The 16842-nt window shown below is 42.5% G+C and overlaps 2 protein-coding genes across 3 annotated transcripts; one reads left to right on the forward strand and one right to left on the reverse strand.

The window, feature by feature from the left end:
* Positions 1 to 916: 916 nt before the first annotated feature.
* On the forward strand, positions 917 to 5215 carry mcrip2 (MAPK regulated corepressor interacting protein 2). Of its 2 annotated transcripts, none has more exons than XM_034053000.2 (5): positions 917 to 1422; positions 1624 to 1693; positions 3426 to 3553; positions 4260 to 4361; positions 4863 to 5215. In XM_034053000.2, the coding sequence occupies exons 1-5, from the start codon at positions 1368 to 1370 to the stop codon at positions 4931 to 4933; spliced, it is 426 nt and encodes a 141-aa protein (XP_033908891.1). In that variant the 5' UTR covers positions 917 to 1367; the 3' UTR covers positions 4934 to 5215. The 2 variants fall into 2 exon arrangements, with proteins under 2 accessions (XP_033908891.1, XP_033908890.1); XM_034052999.2 differs by having other exon boundaries at positions 919 to 1422; positions 3423 to 3553; positions 4863 to 5211.
* A 2392-nt stretch (positions 5216 to 7607) lies between these two features.
* trap1 (TNF receptor-associated protein 1) lies at positions 7608 to 15308 on the reverse strand. Its single transcript, XM_034053074.3, has 18 exons — positions 15086 to 15308; positions 14765 to 14926; positions 14339 to 14421; positions 13645 to 13785; positions 13045 to 13116; positions 12696 to 12856; positions 12210 to 12319; positions 11953 to 12026; positions 11703 to 11858; positions 11419 to 11539; positions 11197 to 11266; positions 10793 to 10940; positions 10115 to 10300; positions 9428 to 9566; positions 9170 to 9255; positions 8550 to 8695; positions 8315 to 8387; positions 7608 to 8160 (listed from the first exon to the last, which is right to left on the reverse strand). The coding sequence occupies exons 1-18, from the start codon at positions 15222 to 15224 to the stop codon at positions 8059 to 8061; spliced, it is 2169 nt and encodes a 722-aa protein (XP_033908965.3). The 5' UTR covers positions 15225 to 15308; the 3' UTR covers positions 7608 to 8058.
* Positions 15309 to 16842: the final 1534 nt, after the last annotated feature.

The raw sequence follows: 16842 nt of genomic DNA on the forward strand, positions 1-16842 counted from the left end.
ATGCGACATATAGAAGAATAAAAGAAAGTAAATGGATAAATAGACTGAACACGATTATGCCAGCGGGACTCAACAGAAAAGAATGAACTAATTAATTTCAATAAATATATAACATTTAAATAAATAAACAAAATTCATTCAAAAGTTGTGCATGCTGATGCACTGGGGAGGCCAAATCTAGACTGATCCTCAGAGCCAGCATTGCATGATATAATAAAAATATAAGTTTATATAAAGTAGTGTTAATTAGAATTAATACAGATTCAAAGATAGAAGTAAAAATGATGTCACAATATATAGAACACCATTACATCATGTAAGAATAAATCATGAATTTGAATGTAAACAATAACAAGTAGTTGTCATGCCGTCAAAAACCTATAAATACCTCCAATGTTTGGATTCAAACACAGGCTCCCTTGAGAAAGATATGTACAACATATCGAAACGTTGGGCAGCTGGCTCTTTGAGCTATATATATATATATATATATATATATATATATATATATATATATATATATATATATAATTTTAAAACATGGGCCAGTAAACATGACTAAAATTCACAGCAGCTGGACTGTTTCTTTACAGAAGATGAAAGATACTGGCTTCATTTGCCCACCAATCCATTGGTATAAGGTCACCACCTCCAGCTTTAATATTGTAACTGTGACATCTTGAACAATTAAGATCTAGTGTAAACCAGCTAAATCTGGACTGTTGAGAAGAGTAGAAAAATAGTCTGTGCTGTAACAATAGATGCACAATCTGTGGTAAAACCAAGGGAGGTCATGCCAAACGCATTTCCAGAACCCTCGGCGTCCACTACACATTAACCCTAGAAATGTATAAGGTCCCGTCATCTGAAGGGCGCGTCCACTTTAAATCAGCCAAAAGGGGCGTGGTGTGGTGACGTTACAGGTGGGTGGTAACACTGAGGATCTTTCCGTCTGAGAGCTGGTTTCATCAGAAAACAAGTCACATTGTAGCTCCAAAGCAAAGTTACCTTGCCAGATATTACGATAGCGGCACAGACAGCACCCAGGAATACCATACACAGACGCGCATTTGCTGGACAGTCTTCTAACATTGCACTGACTTGTACACTGGCACCAGCAGCACGTTGCACTATTCAATTGACTTTTAACCCAACACCAGACGCACGTTTTGCAAGATCTTACTGTTGGCTGGGAATACATTGCGGCTGCTACAAGCACAAAAAGAAGCTCGGGACAAACGAACGCTTGGCTTTTATATTTTTTTGTATTGCCTTTTTTTTGTACGACCTTGCTACTTACAGTTAAGCGTGAGTCATTGGTAACTTTGCAAAGTGCAATACTGAGGCCGGTTACATTGTTATAGCACATGATGTACACTATTACCAGGGGTCCCAGCAAACTTGCCACACAAAGGAGAACAGGTAAAAAAGGACTTTGTATTATTTCACCAGTCTTTGTGTTGTATTGTGTTACAAGTTTTCTAAAATCATCTATATATTACATTAGATTGCTGTGATCAGTACAGGATAAAGCAAACATAATACATTCTTTTAAGGCTATGCATTGGTTTACCTAATGCGAGCAGTGCTGTTTTGTAACTTTAGTTAATTTATTACTGATAGGTCCCACGCAGCAAATCGACAACAAGATCAACGACTTGAAGCAGAAGCAGGCGCAGTGGCCAGTATCTGAGTAAGTGACATAATCATATATAGGTATTTCAAATGCAGTGCATCTACGCTACCTAGTTTTACAGTGACTGTCGTCCTTGAGTTGTAAATATTAAAGTGTACCGTAAGGCAAACCCTACCTCCTCATTTATTTGCAGTATCCTTCTCGTCTGTGCGTAGTAGTGCAGCGTGTGCTCGTTTGCTTTTATGTATAGCTATACGCACAGTTTTATCTTGCTGTATATTTTAATGTTTACGCATTGAATTTAAAGCAGCGGTTTATTCAGTGTTCTTTTAAATGCCCCGTGTCTTGATTTTCCTAGGCGGAGGTGACCTTGTGTTGAGGTTACTCTGTGCTGTGGTTCCACGCTCGGTTCAAAGGCAAATGCGTGGGGTAATCCATTCACTGCAAACGACTTTTGGGGACACCCCGTTGCACGTCAGAAAAAAATACTTTTATTTGGATTAAACTCAACTTTACCGTACATTCTCTTAGGGATTTTAAGCAATGACACGTATACGGATGAAATAAAAACGGTTTTCGAGTCGCGGCCTCTCCAGATCATTGCCCTGCTCTGTTGCACTGCTGCCGATGCAGAGTGGAGAGAAAACAAAATACCTGCGGACATGGAAGGCGAAAAACTGTAACCCCAAATCGAACATTGCGGTTCTCCCTTTACTAAAACAGACTGTATTGTAGAACAATAAAAATAAACCAGTAGATTAAGGTAAGCTTTTTATTAATTCAGTCCCCAGATGTGCTAACAAGAAGAATGCAAATAAGACGCCCATTGCACACCAGTTGGATCCATTTCTGGTTTTACTAAGAGCTCAAACTAGGTCGCCTGAAGCAGGTTTTAAGACATTGTTGCTGAAAAATAGGCTTTGTGTTCAAGTTATGCAGGTTATGCAATGTTCATGTACAATGAGCAGGAGCATCAGCTGTTTTTCAGCTTGCAGTCAGATTGTAATAATCTGAAACTGAACAAAATGCTCTTCTTATCAAAGTGGGGTGTGGAGTCCAGAGACTTAGATAAAGTATATGTGGTTCTAAATATCAATAGGCGAATCATATATGTAATGTGCACAGTCAGAAAACCCAAACAGTAGTATGTTACATTTCAAAATCAATTGTAATATAAACGTTGGTGGCATTGTGCAATATTATGTGCAGTATGTTTTGTTAAGTGGGTAGTTGGAGTATTGGGTCATGTGCAAAGGGTAGTGATGAATTCTGTCTGGCTCCTGGTTTTGTTTAAAGTAGTTTTGGTTAAATGTGATGTTTGAGAAACGGATGATAAGTAGCCTCCAGTTACAGTTAGGGCAGTGTCATACTTTCTGACAATACCAGCACTAAATCCTATGTTGAAAGCGTTACCCAATTGTTTTTCCTTGATACTTAATATGGTTTTCAAATGTAAAACACAAATGGTGATCTCCTTATATCTGTGTAGTTTTGTGCTGGGTTCACATTGTAGTACATACTGTACAGTATTGATATGGAACCGGCTTCATCAGGATTAACTACTACAGTCATTTGTGTGACTTGCCATGTTATATATGTTTCAAATACTGTATGGTTCAGTATGTGATAACTTCTGACACAAACTTGTGCTTTTGCCAAAGAGTCACCTTATGTGGCAATCATATGCAGTGCTAATAATTGTGGTACCAAGTCTATGGAGGTTTGTCAGGACCTCCGTACTGCAAAGCTGAAAGCTGATGGTTTGACGGCTGTCTTTGTGTTGCAGCAGCCCAGCTCTGAAGCTTGTGTTCAATCGGGTGAACGGCAAGCGGTACCACACGCCACAGCCACAGACAGACTGCCAGGGCGAGGACTACACAGCAGCACACGAGGAGAATGTCAAGTTTGTATACGAAGGTAGGCCTAGTTGACTTACTCTTGGTGGGCATTTTATTCCTTATTTAAGCGATAACTAATGGGCTCTTCAGGGGTGCATCCTCAAATTCAAGATAGTCTGTGCTTCTGCTCAGAGCGTTAACTTTAACCACATTCAGCTCAGTGTTGTAAAAATAGAGACCCTATGTGGAAATGAGTAGATAAGACCTGGGAATGAATGTTATAAAGAGTATTTAAATACTTCAGATCAATAAATCAATTTACATGTGACTTGGAATGTTTAAATGCTTTTAGAAAAATATTTGAATTGATTTTAAATATGTAAATATTTCAACCATCGTCTATTGAAATTCGAAAGATATTTATAAATATTGTCAGATAACGCAACCCATACTGTAGTGTATTTCAGCATTTATTTATATATGCACAAAACACATAATTATATATAGATAGATAGATAGATAGATATAGTGTGTGTTCATGGAGTATGGGGAGTAGTTCTTGCACTCCATAAGAATATTACTTCCATAACCATTCCTATGTGCAGGTCTGCATGTTAAATACAACGATCAGATGTTTGAGTTATTCTTGGGTCGCACTCTGTCTGTTACTGTAGTTCGTCCAGACAGATTAAAGTAATGCATTCAAACACATTGAACCAATGCAACCTTTACAATCATTCAATACAACAGGGATCTTTAAACGCAATGGTCTTGTGTCTCTGCAGCCTGGCGAGAGGTGGAGCAGCGGCTTGGAGACTCGCGAGGGGCAGAGAACGGGCACGGACCTGTCCAGTATACAGAGAAGTCACCCAACCCCAGCTTAAAGAGTGAGTACTCTATAGGGTAATGCACCATTAAAGTTGTTTTTCAGTATTTCCGAGCTACAGCATGGCTTGGAGGTGACTTTCCAGGCAGTAGCAGGCGTGATTAGTGGCAGGAGCGTCAAGGAGGGAGGAAAGGTTTCGCTGGAGCACACAGAAGCATAAACTATGGAATCAAGGGACCACCAGGGATACCTATTATTGTATAAATTAGCACTGAATGGATGCTGATGCTTTACTTGGAATGCAGGAATCCCAGTGTCCCAAGTCATCTTATAATTCAATGCAGTGTGTTCTGCATGATCCTCTCTTACTTCGGCTCATTATTTGCCATTCTTGCAACTCTTCTTCAAAACCGCTGTGAAGACTCCTCAAGGATAATTGTGGGAATGTGGGGGGAATAATATTAGCGCTGAAACCTGTTCACCACTTCCCCACAATTAGCTATTGAGGAGTCTTGTAGATGATACAACGTCCCTTTAATTCCTTGGCCACTTTGTTTTTCAGATTTCGTCCCCATTGATCTGGAGGAGTGGTGGGCGCAGCGTTTTTTGGCCAATATTGTGAATCAGTCCTGAAGGGCCCATTCAGCTCCAGATCAGATTCTGGTGCCTGTCCCTGGATGATGGAAACTGTCTTTCTGGGCTCTCGGAACCAGCTTCAGAGGCAAGAGAAACCGGACACAGGCTCAGTAACCGCACTGCCACGGTGACAGCGGCTCAACGCTGGCCTTGCTGAAACTGCCCATTTCCATGTTTTTTTTGTTTGTTTGTTGTTGAAACAAGCTTTGTCATAGCTAAAGAAAAAAAAAGGTCTTGGCTGTTATTTACTAAAAAAAACTAAAAAAAAAAAAAAAAAAAAAAAAGTAAAGAATATTTTCTGAAAAGTGTTGGGTTCTGAAGTGAAATTCTTTCTGGGCGCCTGCTCTGGGCTGCGAGAGGCATGTGGGACTCCAGATCAAGAACAGAACAATTTGCCAGATTTATCCAGGTCTTTACACGAATCAACTCCATTGCTTGTTTCTAGTTTGGCAGCAGTTTCCCTTACAGTAGGTGTTGCACAATGGCGTGAATCCCTTGAAACATCTTGCTTATTAGCAGTGACCCCTTAATTTAGCTTCTCATTATATGTTAAAGCTTGACACCTAACATGATGTCATGGCAGGTAAATATACAGAACTACTAACACGGATATTAGTGGGTTAATGGGTAACTCAACTAGTAGCTCAAAGCCCATACATCATTTTTGAAAAGCAGTACCAGTATTGTTGCAACTGGGCCATTTGGACCCTCACCCATATAAAAGTTGAGTAAAAGAGCAAAGTGAAATAAAGGACAGTAACAACATTGGAAAGCACATAGAAGTATGGTAAAGCACACGTTGTTTATACAGAAATAGAGATCCTTTCCCAGTCACTCACTTGTGCTCTCTGTAGCGCTGTGCTCCTGTCTGTGGTCAGTCCTGTGGCCCCACTGGGTAAGTGTAAGCCCTTCGTCAGCCAATTCCCTCAGGGCACGCAGGGTTGGTTTCCCTGGGAGCTCTGGCTGGCAGACTGGCTGTGTGGTGTGGGCTGGACCAGGGGGTCTGTCTGCATTCCAATAAGAATCTGCTGTTTGGGACTCTGCACCTGAGCTGCCAACTGCTGACACACTTTTCCTCTGAAACACAGAGAAGACACAGCTGTAATCAGGAACGCAAAGAGTCTGACAGTCTGTGCAGTTTTGTGGGAGTCGCTTCTTGTCCTATCTCCAAACAGGGTCAAATCCTCAGATACTGAGTGTATGTTATTACATGGCTCGATAGGTGGCGCGAGTGCTGGGGTGTAGAATGATTTCAGGGAGCAGTGGTTGTTGTCCTGCAAGGCGCTCTGGTCCCAGTGTGCTGGTTTTCGCCCCCTGGTAGCTTGCTGGTGGGGAGGGAGTGGGTGCACAGCCTCCAGCATCACCTGTGGCTGGACCCCCATCTCTGACACACAGCGCTTCAGGTGGGACCCCTTGATCTTGCAGGAGGTGAATTGTTTCCCACAGATACGGCAGTCTGGGATCCTGGAGACTGCGGGGCCATGGCAGAAAGGACTTTTTGGCATATCTGGCCCTTCGAGTTCCTGCCTCCCTCTGCAGGGTGCCTTGCCTCCCCTGCTGAAAAATGAAAACACCATTCAAATCCTATCTAACTTCACTCTATAGCCTGGGGATGTCGGCCTCAAACTTTACTGTTAAATGTTGAATTCCTTGAGATCAGGGAGGTGAATTTCCACACGTACTGTGATACAATGCTGCTGTGCACTCTAATCCTGCTGCAAGGAAACATTCCCTCACAAGCCCATTTCCAAGTGAACCACCAAAAGAAAACAACCAACAGCACTAACTTTGCTCTTTGGTAATAATCTCCTCCTTGGTCTCAGCTCGATTGTGTCTCATTCTCTCCGGGATGGCTCTCTTGAACTGCTGTATCCCTTGCAGTACCAGATTCTTCATCCTGGGGCACACTGCCCCCCTGCAACCTGCAGCACAGAGGAGCTCTTATGGAACGCAGAGGTGCAGACAGCAGGAGGGTGCGTGACATTTAGAGAGAATCCACAATAGGCTAGGAGTTTGAAATATAGCTGGGAGCTAGTTACAGTTTTTTTTTTTTTTTTTTTTTTTTTTAAATCAGGCAGTGTTCCCAATATAAAATGACTGCAACGGCCACTGCAGATTTTGTTTCTCACATGAAGTTTCCTATGTTAAAAGACTATCAGAGAAGCACGAACAGCTGAAAGATAGGCTTTTAGACAACCTTTGAGGTATTTCATCTTTTCTAAATCACAATTCAAGGTCTCTTAATCACTCTCAAGCTGTTTCTGAGTTTTGTAATATTAACAAGGTAATTTCTCTATTTAAAAAAGACTGGAAAAAACACTTTGAAAATACCACTTCATTTCTAATGGGATTTACCCAGACAGTGGCAAAATGCGATTTATACATAGGACACAGTGCCACATAGTGGCTGAATCTAAATCTAAAATATTATCTTAGCACTGTTCTGTACAATGTGAGATTGAGGCAGACAGACTCCGACACGTTCAGCTTGTTCGATGTGGAACAAGAACAGGTAGCCTTCACGAAATCATTTGGTTCCATTTCTGTTCCAGCATCATGGCTGACAGCGATTTGGGGGATGCTGTTTGTTCATTGAGATTATTTGAAGCAAAGAGAACGCGATTTGTTTAAAATGTGAAAATGTTCACACAGTAACCACACTTCCAACACATTTCCAAAAGGTTCTTCGCTTTTAATACACACAAAACAATAGTTACTTCGTTATTGAAATTAAAGATGTTTTAATACTGGGGTATAAAGAATTTCTCATCCCCCAAAAACTCAGATTTACTAAAGAAAGGACAATGGCATATTAGCATGTAAAGGATATCCTAGCACACATTTTGGAGGAAAATAAGATTTACACAAAAAAAAAAAAAAAAAAAGAATATCTATATATATACATAAAGGACTTTCACAGAAGAACTGTCACACAAATACTAAATCATTAGAGATGCCAGGGTTTCAGGAGACTCTGCTCTGGTTTTTAATTTGTTTTTTTAACAGAGTGATGTCCATCGACACGCTGGACATTTAGGACCAGGGTGAAGTTCTGTCCATGCAGACTAAAGCAGTACAGGTAGCTGCGCAGTTCACTGCCTGCCCTGGCTCTACACGCTGGATCAGTGCTTCTGCAGGGCCTTCGTCAGCAGCTCATTCAGACGACCGACCATCGGACGGGGGTCATCATTCAGTCCTGCTGCAATCATAGCATTGTCGTAGATCTGAAGGAAGAGGACACAGACAGGTTTGACCGTCACATGTTTTATGTGTTAAATGCAGCTACAAAAAACTAACAACAAAGTTACTTTGGGGGGGGGGGGGGGGGGGGGGGTTCGAGATAGTTATTTACCAAGAGATGTGTAAGGGGTCGCTTACCTGATCCAGCAGCAACTGGGCCAACTCCATGTCGGAGTCCTTCAGCTCATTCAATTTCTTGATCAGGTCATGGCTGTGGAGAGAAAGGGGAGCAGAGGATAGAAGTGAGAAGCACAGCATCATTTTACATGACAATGTCAGCTTTCTGTGGGGGCACTCTCACAAGTTCAATGAACACCATGGGCTGCCTGGTGTGGGGATGTTGTAGCTGTGCTATGGGTAGACGGGGTCTTACCCAGCATTGATCTCCAGTGTGGGCTGCAGGATCTGAGCACGCTCCTCGCTGGTCTTTGCCAGCTGCTGTGTGCGCAGGAAGTGGCGGGCAGCTCCCATCTCCAGCACTGTGATCATGGCAGGATGGGTGTCCAAGCGAGGGGTCACCTGGAGAGTGGGATTAATAAGGAGGCTGCAGAGAAGCACAGGCTAGTTTTTTTTTATATTTGTTTCCCAAATAATATATCGTTGTTATTGCATGGTTAAAGGATATGTAATTTATTGATGTGGTCTTGATGGATATTTAATTGGTTAAGAGAAACAATTTAGAACAGCGTAGGCACAAAGACCAGGAGTAAAAGGGCCAGCTTTGGCAACCCCTGCCTTAAACCACGTAAGAAATCGTCTATCTGCAGTGTTTGCCAAGCTGCTTTTTTTTTTAGTATATTATATATATATATATATATATATATATATATATATATATATATATATATATATATATATATATATATACATTTTTGAAAATCTGCATTTTGCATTCATTTGTGCGTGTCTCATACATACTGTTTCATGTGAACACAGTCATACGCAAGGGGCTGCCTTGCATGGGGTTCAGGTGGCAGGGCCGGTCTAGGGTACCTTGATGTTGGTGACACGGGATCCCAGAGCATTCCTCATCCAGGCCATCAGGTCTTCAGCCTGCTGCTGGGAGAGGCGCTCTGATTCTGGGGAGAGAAGGAAAGACAGTCACCATGCAGCCCTCCACTCATCAATGAAAGCATAACCATCAGTAACTTTAATACGTGCCCATGTCGGTGTGGAATAAACCAGTTTACAGCTTGCCCAGCATGTTTTTGTCCTTGTCTATATCAGGAGATACTGCACATGCACACACACCTGGCTTGGAGTCTTCGTATTTCTCTTCCTTGTAGTGGTCGACCACGATGTCAGTTTCCACAGAGATCAGCTTCTTCTTATCAAACTCCCGCAGATGCAGCAGGGTCAGCTCGTCAAATTGCTCAAAGCAGAACAGCACCTGGGAGACCAACAAGTAGTTGTCATTTTAATTTAAAACTATCTGAAAAACACAACTTCAACAGCCATATGCCATGGTGGGTTTTGTTACATGAGAGTAGCTGTTATTTGCTAATATTGGACTCGGCTTTCACCAAGATAAAATGAGATGGTAATGATGGGGACCAATCAAGACGTAGCTTCGCTGTAATATGAGCCTTCAGCCCTTCCTATTGGCCTGAATGGGATGGGCGGATCACTTCACAGGAGTCATCAGGTGGGCACCTCCCATCTTCAGTGTTTTGTTGACTAGCTTGCGACACCTCAGTAAAACTCAGCAGTGATGCTGGCGTCCCAGCACCACTCCCTCTCCATCCCAGCGCAGTTTCCTTACCTTAGCCATCTATTCCTTTTTCTTTAATGTTAACTTCCTCCATCATTTGCCTTAACCATACTTTTGCGCTAGGTGAATTCAATGCACACCACATTCTGAGATCCTGGGAAGGGGCGTGGATTAAATTCAACATGCTAAACTGATCACAAGTTTCTCCCGAGCAGACACCAGCTCACCTCCATGTCCTTCTTCCTCATGGCCTCGTAGTAGGGAGAATGCTCTGCAAGGTGCCGGTTGGGAGCACACAGGTAGTGGATGTTGCGGGTCCCTGCCTTCATGCGGCTGCTGTACTCCTGCAGGCTGGTGGTCTGCCCTGCCGGCAGGGCAGAGGACTCGAAACGCAGCAGCTTCCCAATGTCCTCCTGCAAAACAAGGACTTGTTGAACTACAAAGACGCTGCTCTGTTGGGTGTTACCATGTACAACTGAACCTGTCTTGTACGCTATAAGAGATAAGAGGAGAGTCACTTGAAGACTCTTATACCATATATCATAAGGGTAAACTGTACACATTACAAATCATCTTTTAATTCATGTAAAGATACACAGTTAATGCCATTTTATCCATATCCTATTTTTTGTCAGTTGGTACTGGTGGTCTACCTTGTAGGAGACACCATTTATGGAAAAAAAGACAGACTGGAATGTTCTTAAATAGAGCATTTTAATTGTCCGAGAGTGAATTAGTGGTCATTTTTTTATCATTTTCCATTTAACTGCTCTCCATGTGTGTGGGGTAATCTACACAAATTACACAAGAATGTTTAATTAAACACCAATTCTCATCCAGGTGTCAAAAACCAAGTGCATTTCAACCTGCGGAGAAGTCAGAGAGAGGCTGGTCGCCATGGTTACCTTGACATCCTGCTCAGCAGTGGTGACAACTCCCTCCCTGATGAAGAGCCCGTAATCCTCAAAGAACTTGGCGTATTTCTCCGGCTCCTTCCTGCTCTGATCCACCAGGAACTTAATGATACGTTTCTGAAGGACATCACTCAGCTTCCTGAGAGAGAGAGAGAGAGAGAGAGAGAGCGCCTTAATTTTAAACATTCAGTCTTCAACCTCATGTGGCAGCCATTTAAACTTACAAGGCACTTAGCTTTAGGGGCCACACTGCCTCCCACTAGCTACTAGTGATCATAATACCTTCAAGTCTCTACGCTACAACCACAGGGGGCCACAAGACCCCCCCAAGTCACTTAGCTCAAATGGACTATGTGAGTGTATCTGGGGTGGAATGTGTGGATTCTCAATCTCACCTGATGAGGGCGCTCTCCTGCAGCAGCTCTCTGCTTAGATTCAGGGGGATATCCTCACTGTCAACAACACCTGTGCAAATTAAAACAAAATCACTGTTAATGTTTTTTAATGGCCAAGTGGGTCTATGGCTTGCAGTATACGTGCCTAATCCTAAAGAGAAAAAAAAAAAAAAACATAAGACAAACACAGTGTCTAGGTCACTCTCTGTGGTGGCCTCTCACCTCTCAGGAAGCGCAGCCACTTCGGCAGGATGTCGGTGGCTTTGGTCTGGATGAGGACCTTGCGGCTGTACAGAGCCACGCTGGAGCCCATCTCCCGGCTAACATCAAACATCGAGGGTTTCTACAGAAAGGGCAGAGAGGAGAGGGGGTCAGGGTGCTAGTGTTAAAATGTAGTGCATCAATGATCCTCAACATAAGCATTATAATAATAAAAAGCACAGTTTCATTGTAAATTTAGAGTTAAGCATAGCACACACACACACACACACACAGTCTCTCCTCACCATCTCAGGCACATAGAAGATGCTGCGGATGTTGAGGGGTGCGTCGGTGCGGTAGTGGAGGGTGTAGCGCGGCTTGTCGTATGCCTGTGCCACGTAACGGTAAAACTCCTCGTGCTGCCATTCACTGATCTCCTTGGGGTCCATCGTCCACAGCGCCTGGAACAGACAGAGCAGAGCGTGGAATGAAGAGGCTTGTTCAAGGGTGAAACGGAGCTGGAAGCATCCCTCTCTGGGTGCAGCCAGTCCTTACCTGTAGGGTGTTCAGTCGCCGACCATTCAGGAACACAGGGAAGCTGACAAAATTGCTGTACTTCGACACCACCCCTGAAATGAGAGTTTTTATGTTATGCGCTGTGATGTCTGTGTGCATGCATGTAAGCGTTATCCTGTTTCGTTTACCTGGTTGCAAAGGAAATGAGTCTTTACCTAGTTTTGCAACTGTACACCTCGTGGTCAAAGAATAGTCACTTTCAGACATTCAAGTCTGCTGTAACCAGGTACTCTCACCTTTGACCCGGTCCTCTGAAGCAAATTCCTTGCAATCATCCTTCAGGTACAAGACGATCTTGGTCCCTGTTCTGACACCGCTGGCTTCCGCAATCTCAAACACTCCAGATCTGTGAAGGACATGTACAAGGGAAACCGACACAAATTAACCAGAAATAAGAGTTATAAAGACACAATCCTGCACCTTATAATGAACGATAAAATACCCTTAGCTCTAGCCCCCTGCAATATAGGCACTGGTCTAAACTGTAACGGCTGGTTTCAGAAACTACTTTAAGTGAATTTAGGCAAGGTAGTCCAAGATTAGTGCTAATCTGGGTCTGTGAAACCAGCCGTAAGCTTTAAACACGTACTCTGCACTCTAACTCTGACAACTAAAACCTTTCCTTCCCAGCTCTCCAGCACCATTGCTCTGCATCTCAACAATGAGCACCAAACGCTCCTTTCTCTGCTCTCTAGTGTGGACCTTGCAAGCTTGTCTCTCACCCATCAGATGACCACTTGTTGCCGACGCTGCCTGGCTCTGCGGACTGCGAGTACACCTCCACCCTGTCTGCGACCATGAAGGCAGAATAGAAGCCCACTCCAAACTGACCGATGATCTTACTGCTGGCATCCGACTGGCTCTGGAGGGCCTCCAGAAACGCCTGCGTGAAACACAGGGCTGGGGGTTTTCTAAAGTCTATTGAAACATTTCCAAACAGGCTGCTGGAATAATCTGATCCTCTCAAGATCGTCCGATTCAGTTTAAATCAAAATCACTGTCGGAAGTACTTGAAACTTCCTGATGCACTGCAAGATCACATGGGAGGGAACAAGCAGAAAGTTACTTTACCTTGGAACCGGAGCGTGCGATTGTCCCCAGGTTGGAGACCAGGTCTTCTTTGCTCATCCCAATACCTGTGTCCTGCAATAAGAAAGGGGCGTTCGAGAGGCACCAGTTAGCCTACTCACATAAGGTGTACACAAAATAAGGAGATGGAAAGTTGCTTAATAGCACTAAGAAATGACTGACACAGGGAGGGGGGTAACAAATTCCAAGAAAGTCTGATAACTGTACTTCAGTTTTCTGAGAACAAGCAGTTTTGAAAAATAAAATGATTGTTTGTTTTTGTTTAATGCAGCAATACCAAATCTCATCCAGTTTAGCAGATGACATACCAAAATATTCCACCATGTGGCAGCAAAGACCACATTTACATTTTATAAAAAAAAATTTTTTTTACCCATTCAGCCCAAATCTGAAACCTACCAGGGTCTTCTCTGTCACAGAAGCAGAGAACTCAACTTAACCAGCATACAGAGGTAGTGTCTTATACTAAAACAGCGCACCTTCAATCAGTTCTAATCAGCTGCCCTTGGAACACAATAAATGGAGCAGGCTGCTTCCCTGATATGAGACGACCTGCGAGTGTGCGTGCAGGGCCATGACTACCTGGATAGTGAACGTGCCCTTCTCTGCATCAGTCTGCAGGTGGATCTCCATGGGCTCCGACTCTCCTCCAGCGCTGAGCAGTCTGTGTCGCAGCTTCTCCAGAGCATCACAGCCATTCGAGACGAGCTCCCGAATAAAGACCTACAGCAGCAGGAAGGAGTGCCATTATTATTATTATTATTATTATTATTATTATTATTATTATTATTTATTTCTTAGCAGACGCCCTTATCCAGGGCGACTTACAATTGTTACAAGATATCACATTATACATTATTTCACATTATACAGAGATCACATTATTTTTACATACAATTACCCATTTATACAGTTGGGTTTTTACTGGAGCAATCTAGGTAAAGTACCTTGCTCAAGGGTACAACAGCAGTGTCCCCCACTGGGGATTGAACCCACAACCCTCCAATCAAGAGTCCAGAGCCCTAACCACTACTCCACATTATACTACCAATAATACATAATACACTTTACACCTTACACCTTTCAATTAAGAGCAAAAAATTGAGATTACAGTAAATAATTACATGTAAGAGCGGGTTTGACTAAGAGCAGTTAACTTATAGTAAAAAATATTTGCTCATACGAGTAAAGTCCAGTATGAGCACATAGTAATTACAATAAATGGAGAGCCGCAGCTGTCACACTTAAGAGAACACACGCTGCACGCTTCACCCACCTCTTTCTCAGAGTACAGAGACCTGGCTACAATATCCAGCAGCTTTTTGGTTTCGGCTTGAAACTCGTGCTTCGAGAAAGAACCTGCAAACATTGTGATAGACAACATTAAAATATGTAAATGTTTTTCTTTCTACCAAACCAGTCTACCTGTTTGCCCCCCCCCCCCCCAAAAAAAAAACATATTTTGTAACGATTAGCTGCAACATGATTCAATCTCACATTTTCAGGTTTCTGTCAAATGTAAGTTTTTTGAAAATATTGGTAAAGCTGCTAAACTACGGACAGCATTCCATTCTGTATTGTACATTAACGGCCAGCGGTTAAATTGGTTAACTGCCATTCATTTGGAAGACGGTGCCTTTACATCAATGAGCAACATTACAATGTTTAACACATACAACACAATGTGATCCTGTCCCCTTACCTTCGATGTTTTCAGTGTCGCTGATGATGGTGTGCAGCGGCTCCTCCTCTTTGGTCTCCGCAGACTGGGTGCTGTAAGCCTGCCGAGCGACGAAAGCACTGGAACGGGAGAGCTCCGGGCGCCAGGCGCCTGTCAGACTAACCCCAATACTTTGGTTCACACCTGAAAGCAATAAGATGCACACACTCAGATATGTACCGGTTGTAAACTATACTGATTTACGGCTGAATTGGTTGTGTTCAATAACCATATCACTAGTACACTGACTGCATGTCGGTGGTGTACCTCATGAGACTGATAACTTGTGGAATAATAAATTACCTGCGCTGTAGCTGGCGGAGCTGAAAGCTGCAACGATCCTCCTGCTTCCAGGACCCCATCCCGGGGAAAGCAGATGCCGCAAATCCGCCCGCCTCGGAGCTCCAAAACCCAACCTAAGCAGCGACAAATACCGAGACATGCTTTTCTCTTCTAGTCGACTGACCTTACTGCCAATTCGTGCAGCGTGTGTTTACCCAGTCATCCGTCGCCTGCAAATGACATCATAAAGTCAACCACTGCGCTGCCTGCAACCTCGAAGCGAGACGGGAAGAGCGTTCTTCTTAAAAATTATAACAACTCAGGCTGACATACTTCAATTGTGGGTTGCCACCTTTTTTAGTTTTAGTTTTTATTTATTTTTTGTTTTACAGCGATTATGTGTTTTTGCCAGAAGTAACCGCTGGCACGTGATTAGCAAAGGTCTTGCTTGTCACCTCGAGAGAGAGTTGAAGGTCACGAAGTGGCTGAAAGTGCTGGAATGCGATGGTACTGTCCAGAAATGCATTCACATCGTACAGATTTAAATCGCGTAAATCAGGGGAGCTCCTGATGATTATATAACGCAATGCCAAGTATTGCAAACTACGGAGAGAGACGCAATACGATCGTTTTTTTAAAACGGGCGTTATATACCATATACACTGATTGAAGGTTTTAATTAACATACATTAACACCGTGTAACAATTTTTTGGTTCCTGGGTAGTAGGTGTTATTTCCTAATTGCTTATGCCTCAAAAGTATAGAAAATAGCTATTATTCCCCACAAACTTTGCTTTTGTGACCAGGACAGTGATATTTTGAAATGTACCTATTTCCAATGAGAAAACGGGCGAATTTGTGTCTTTTCGTTCACATAAAGTCAGAAAAAAACAACATATGAATCCAAATTAACATGTATTTATACTAAAGTAATACAAAAATGACTACAAAAGATTTAGAAGCAAGTAGTTTTTCGAGATTTACGATTATACTGAAAATCACTTTCACGAATCAGCCCCCAAATGTAGTCTCCCATCGTGTTCATACGTGCTTGTTAATGTTTAATTTGCTGTAGTAAATCTTACCTTAAAAACAGCATCATCTCGGCTTGCTGAACCACACCCAAACATAGTATTTCAAGTTAAGGAGTGTTTTAAGGATGTTCCATGCTTATCTGGATTTCTGGAACCACATTTTTACAAACTAGAGTACTAAATGAAGTGTACAGTGCTTCACTTTTATATTTACACGACATGCGCAAGCACGTGGCTAAATTGATCTTGAGGATTATTTTATAAACTAAAAATCTCAATCTTGTTTTACAGCGATAGTTGACCTACTATTGCATATTACTCAGCAATACAGAATAAGACACATTTTCACAATAAGTAGACCAGTAGGTTTAAATGACCTAATAAATGTTGGAACAGCAGACAAGTTTGCCTGTATTGCAAAATGTGATGTTTTGAACCTGTCAAATACATGCATTGATTAAATAATGCATTTCAATTTACAATTTTCTAACTTCCTTTTCTTTAGGTTGTCTTACCCCAAATCTGTTTCAGAATGCTCATGCTCATGCCTTTAATCTATCTCCACTTAATTTCCAACTGTGTCCTCTGGTCTTAGTTCCGGTACTGCACTTTATCCTTTCAGCCCTTAACAAGCTGAAGAATGCAAAATTAAGTTATATAAATCAAAAAGGCACTGAGTATACACAAAAATATTTTGGTAAAATGTGACTTAATTCCCATCAGTACTTTAAGAACTCTAAATG

The sequence above is a fragment of the Acipenser ruthenus genome, chromosome 22 (genome assembly GCF_902713425.1).
Source record: "Acipenser ruthenus chromosome 22, fAciRut3.2 maternal haplotype, whole genome shotgun sequence".
Taxonomy (NCBI): domain Eukaryota; kingdom Metazoa; phylum Chordata; class Actinopteri; order Acipenseriformes; family Acipenseridae; genus Acipenser; species Acipenser ruthenus.

Coding starts and splice junctions, on each gene's coding strand:
- mcrip2 (XM_034052999.2), top strand. CDS start 1,368: ATGATGTACACTATTACCAGGGGTCCCAGCAAACTTGCCACACAAAGG. Junction 1,423..1,623: donor TGCCACACAAAGGAGAACAG/GTAAAAAAGGAC, acceptor TATTACTGATAG/GTCCCACGCAGCAAATCGAC. Junction 4,362..4,862: donor ACCCAACCCCAGCTTAAAGA/GTGAGTACTCTA, acceptor TTTGTTTTTCAG/ATTTCGTCCCCATTGATCTG.
- trap1 (XM_034053074.3), bottom strand. CDS start 15,224: ATGTCTCGGTATTTGTCGCTGCTTAGGTTGGGTTTTGGAGCTCCGAGG. Junction 14,927..15,085: donor CTCCGCCAGCTACAGCGCAG/GTAATTTATTAT, acceptor TATTGCTTTCAG/GTGTGAACCAAAGTATTGGG. Junction 12,857..13,044: donor TCGCACGCTCCGGTTCCAAG/GTAAAGTAACTT, acceptor TGTTTCACGCAG/GCGTTTCTGGAGGCCCTCCA.